Raw genomic sequence first — 1,143 nt, forward strand, 5'->3', positions numbered from 1 at the left:
AGCTGAACGCCAGTGACATAGAGGATGGCCTGGCTCTTGCTCCACCCGTCCTCCCAACCAAAGAGGAGGCCGAAGGTCACGATCTGGAGCAGGAGCCCGGTGACCAGCGTGGCGCGGATGCCCCATCGAGCGCCGGCGATTCCAGCGGCGAGGTTGGTTCCGACGCCTGCAAGCTCATAGAGCACAAACATTAAGGTGACCTCCATCGCCGTGAAGGACTTGCGGTAGGCGTGCAGGAGGACGATCATGCGCAGCGCGCCGTCGGTGATGGTGAAGAGGAGATAGGTGGACGAGATGACCACGAATGGGAGGAGCGCGTCTCGCTGCTGCGTGGCCTCCGTTCTTGCCACCGTTTCGGTGGGCTGAAGGCGACGCCTGCCGAGGCGGATGAGCGGCTCGTCGAGTGAAGTCGGAGCACCGTCGGCCATCGCGCGTTTTTTGTTATAGCACAAAAAATCTCGTGTTCTCGAGGTCGAGGAAGAGGCAGACTCCCTAGGGTGGGCGACGGCTAGCGCATCACACACCTCTCCTTAAAATCCCTGTGTGGTGGCGGGCTGGCGGCGTGCCGTCCTCCCATCCCTCCCTTGGGGTGTCTGTTTTCTTTCTTTCTTTTTTTCGAGGGTCTCGAGGTGGATATCCTTTGGCCGTGAACGTGTGCACACACACAGACATCCCTGCGTCCACCCATACCGCGTTGGTGTCCCAGTCGTTGGTCGGACTGTGTTTGAGTAATGGAGAAGTCTGTCCGCGCCTAAGGATTCTGCCTTTCCTATTCTGCTCTACTACACAAGGATTCTTGCTATTCTACCTCTCACTAGATTCCCCTTCCCAGGTTCCTCTTCTGCTCGGATATTCTGATTCTCTCCCCAGACTCTCCCATCTTGGCCCCGCTTTCAGCTTCCTGATTCTCCATTCTCGTTTCCTCCGCTTCCTTTCCGATTCTCTAGGGCAGCCAGAGCCAATTCCTGATTCTGCTCCCCCCTCCCGATTCTCCTGTCTCTCTTCCTATTCTTGATGCTCCATTTGATTCCTGATTCCTGATTCCTGATTTGTCGGATCGCCCACATTTTGACCGGGATTCTGATTCCTGATTCCTGATTCCTGATTCCTGATTCCAACATTTTGACCGGGATTCTGATTCCT

The 1,143-nt window shown here is 56.1% G+C and overlaps 1 protein-coding gene across 1 annotated transcript; it reads right to left on the minus strand.

The window, feature by feature from the left end:
- Positions 1–17: 17 nt before the first annotated feature.
- EMIHUDRAFT_252686 (hypothetical protein) lies at positions 18–428 on the minus strand (the record flags this gene model as incomplete). The annotated part of the gene is made up of 1 exon (XM_005787402.1): positions 18–428. A coding segment is annotated over one exon (411 nt), but the record flags the coding sequence as incomplete, so codon positions are not given.
- Between the last annotated feature and the right edge of the window lie 715 nt (positions 429–1,143).

This window comes from Emiliania huxleyi, assembly GCF_000372725.1.
Source record: "Emiliania huxleyi CCMP1516 chromosome Unknown EMIHUscaffold_1423, whole genome shotgun sequence".
Taxonomy (NCBI): Eukaryota; Haptophyta; order Isochrysidales; family Noelaerhabdaceae; genus Emiliania; species Emiliania huxleyi.